The sequence below is a fragment of the Musca autumnalis genome, unplaced genomic scaffold, assembly GCF_047663935.1.
Source record: "Musca autumnalis isolate F117 unplaced genomic scaffold, ASM4766393v1 scaffold_5, whole genome shotgun sequence".
Taxonomy (NCBI): domain Eukaryota; kingdom Metazoa; phylum Arthropoda; class Insecta; order Diptera; family Muscidae; genus Musca; species Musca autumnalis.
In genome coordinates, this window is record NW_027412088.1 from 8,685,116 (window position 1) to 8,687,580 (window position 2,465).

At 32.7% G+C, this 2,465-nt stretch overlaps 1 protein-coding gene across 1 annotated transcript; it reads right to left on the minus strand.

Annotated features, from left to right (window-relative positions):
• Positions 1-1,065: 1,065 nt before the first annotated feature.
• On the minus strand, positions 1,066-1,341 carry LOC141406135 (phormicin-like). Its single transcript, XM_073991246.1, has one exon. The coding sequence runs from the start codon at positions 1,339-1,341 to the stop codon at positions 1,066-1,068; it is 276 nt and encodes a 91-aa protein (XP_073847347.1).
• Positions 1,342-2,465: the final 1,124 nt, after the last annotated feature.

Here is a 2,465-nt window from a genome sequence, read left to right on the forward strand (position 1 = left end):
TACTCTAGACTTTTCTTGAAATTTATGAAATAAATGATAACTATTTTTTCCTATTCTTTTAAAATTTGTCAATACAATTTTTCCTTCATGCCAGTGTGAAACTTTTGTTATTTTACCAATAAAATAAAATAAGAATTACATTATTAGTTGTTTTTGTTAGGATCTTTTTTAAAATGTAGAATAAGATGTCATCACATCGAACTGCTAAGTACTAGGCTTTGTAGTTATTATAGCCGGTCGCAATGTAATAAATCAATTTCATTCTTGCTTTTTGAAGTAATTCTAAACAAAACTTTGTTATTTGACTATTGCCAAAATTTGTATAAAAACGTTATATTCCTAATTAATATTACAACTAAGTTTGGTAAAAATTAATATTTTAATGAGCAATTTAATGATAGAACGACGCATCATTTGTTTTTGATTGATTTATGTTAGTTGGTTTGTTTATTATGAATTCACAGCACGCACGATAAGTGTACGAAGTGTCATTAAAAGATCATTCAGTGTGGTGCGGGTATCGAAAATATGTATGTGTGTACATACAAATTATTTGAATGTTTTTTTTACCATTAATACATACACATGTAGCAATTAGTTATGTATGACTAAATTGTATGACTTTATTAGTAGCTTGGTAAAAAATCCTCAACAGTTACTTGTTTGTTTCAGTTTTATTGCTCTTAGTATTTGAACAGATCAAAGGATTCGAAACATGCAACACAGCGGCATTCCAGCATCACCCACCATAATGCGACGTACGTACATAGGTATATTGTCAATAGTATTTAAAATGAAATCATTGTAAATTAAATTACCACAAAACTCTTGGGATACATTGCCCAACAAGTTGTTCAGTATATATTTAGATTTCTACTCTAGCACCAACTTCATACATCCATAAACATTTGTGAAAATCTTCATTCGTTGTCATGGAAGTCCAGCAGTACTCCTTCCGAACATTGTATTATTTCTTCCAAAGAAACATAAAAAACAAACCCGTATTCAATTTATAATATTTTATTAACAATTGTTTCTTATACAAATAATTTGACAAAATCCAACTCAATTACGACAAACACAAACACCCTTGCCATTACAGTAACCTCCACGATTACCGCGCAACAAACAATGCGCCGCACACGCTGAATGATTGACACCAGTACCGCTCAACAAATCACAAGTGGCTCTCTTGTAACGGCCATGTAGATCAGGTTCAAGTTCCTTTAAGGCTTCAGCTCCATGAACGAATTTCGCTTCTTCAACAGGAGATGCTTTAGCCTGGGTGGCCAGGCAGCAAACTGTTGCAAAAATTACAACGAATAACGTGAAGAATTTCATTTTTCTGATTCCTTGAGTAGATCTCTTGTCTTGGAGGTTTGAAAGATTGTTTAGATTTGTCATCATTTCCATATCATGCAATCTGCTTTTATACGAAACTTTTGTCATTGGCTTAATGTCATCACTTGTTGGTAAGTTTATCGCTATGGTTACTGGGGAATACCTTGCCATTTTTGTCTTTTGTCTGAGGGGATTTACTATTATTTGAGTGGCATTTTAACTATAAAATAAAAAAAATTATGTATTTTTATTGAAATTCATTGGAAAATCGAAAATGCATCGATTTCTGTTTGTATACCCTCAGCCTTTAGGCAAGAAAGGGTATATGGTAAATAACAAAAATGTTTTGCAATCAATGAATCCGAGTTTCACCTTATCAGAATTCGCAAACTGTTAACATATTCTATAAAGTATGACTACAATTCTTTAAAATGAAGTGTTTTAGGAGGGATCCCATAATATCGACCATTAAAATTAATTTTCGTGGAAGCTGTGTTGGCATCAATGTAGAAAAATGAGTAAAAATGGGTTGAAGCCAACAATTTTTTTATGTTCTCATACGATTTCTGGCTTAACCTTATATTTTATAGACCTATTCCTAAAGAAAGAATCACAGAATACTCCATGGGCAACAAGATTGTAGTGTATGATTTTTCGATATATCCACTGCATCCACCTAAAATTGATGCTGACATTTTGAAGCCGGAATTTCGGGGTTTTTTGAATTTTTTTAATAATCCGGACGCGCAAGAAGATAATGTTCCAAACTCTTAACACGATTATAGAACTCGTGATTTTACGTCGTTTGATACATATCTCATGAGTGTGCTCCTTACAGCATCCTAGTAATTGGAGTCGAAAGGCCAAAATTTGATGCGTGAATTTTCTTACAAAACCTATTTTTTGCGTGTAAAATTTACAACTGTCATTCCATTTCCTTTGAAACCCGCGTGAATTTTGTTTTTTTACGCGACGGTTCCAATGAAGCCTTCCGCGATCGAATCCATCTACTAAAACCGCGGATATAGATACCTTGAAAATCGGAAAATCAGCAAAAATATATTTAGACAAATCCGCGTACTAAACCGCGATTTTCTTTAAAATTTTTTACATAAATGCAATCC

What these genes read in the sequence shown, in the direction of transcription:
- LOC141406135 (XM_073991246.1), bottom strand. Translation starts at nt 1,341, where the DNA reads ATGAAATTCTTCACGTTATTCGTTGTAATTTTTGCAACAGTTTGCTGC.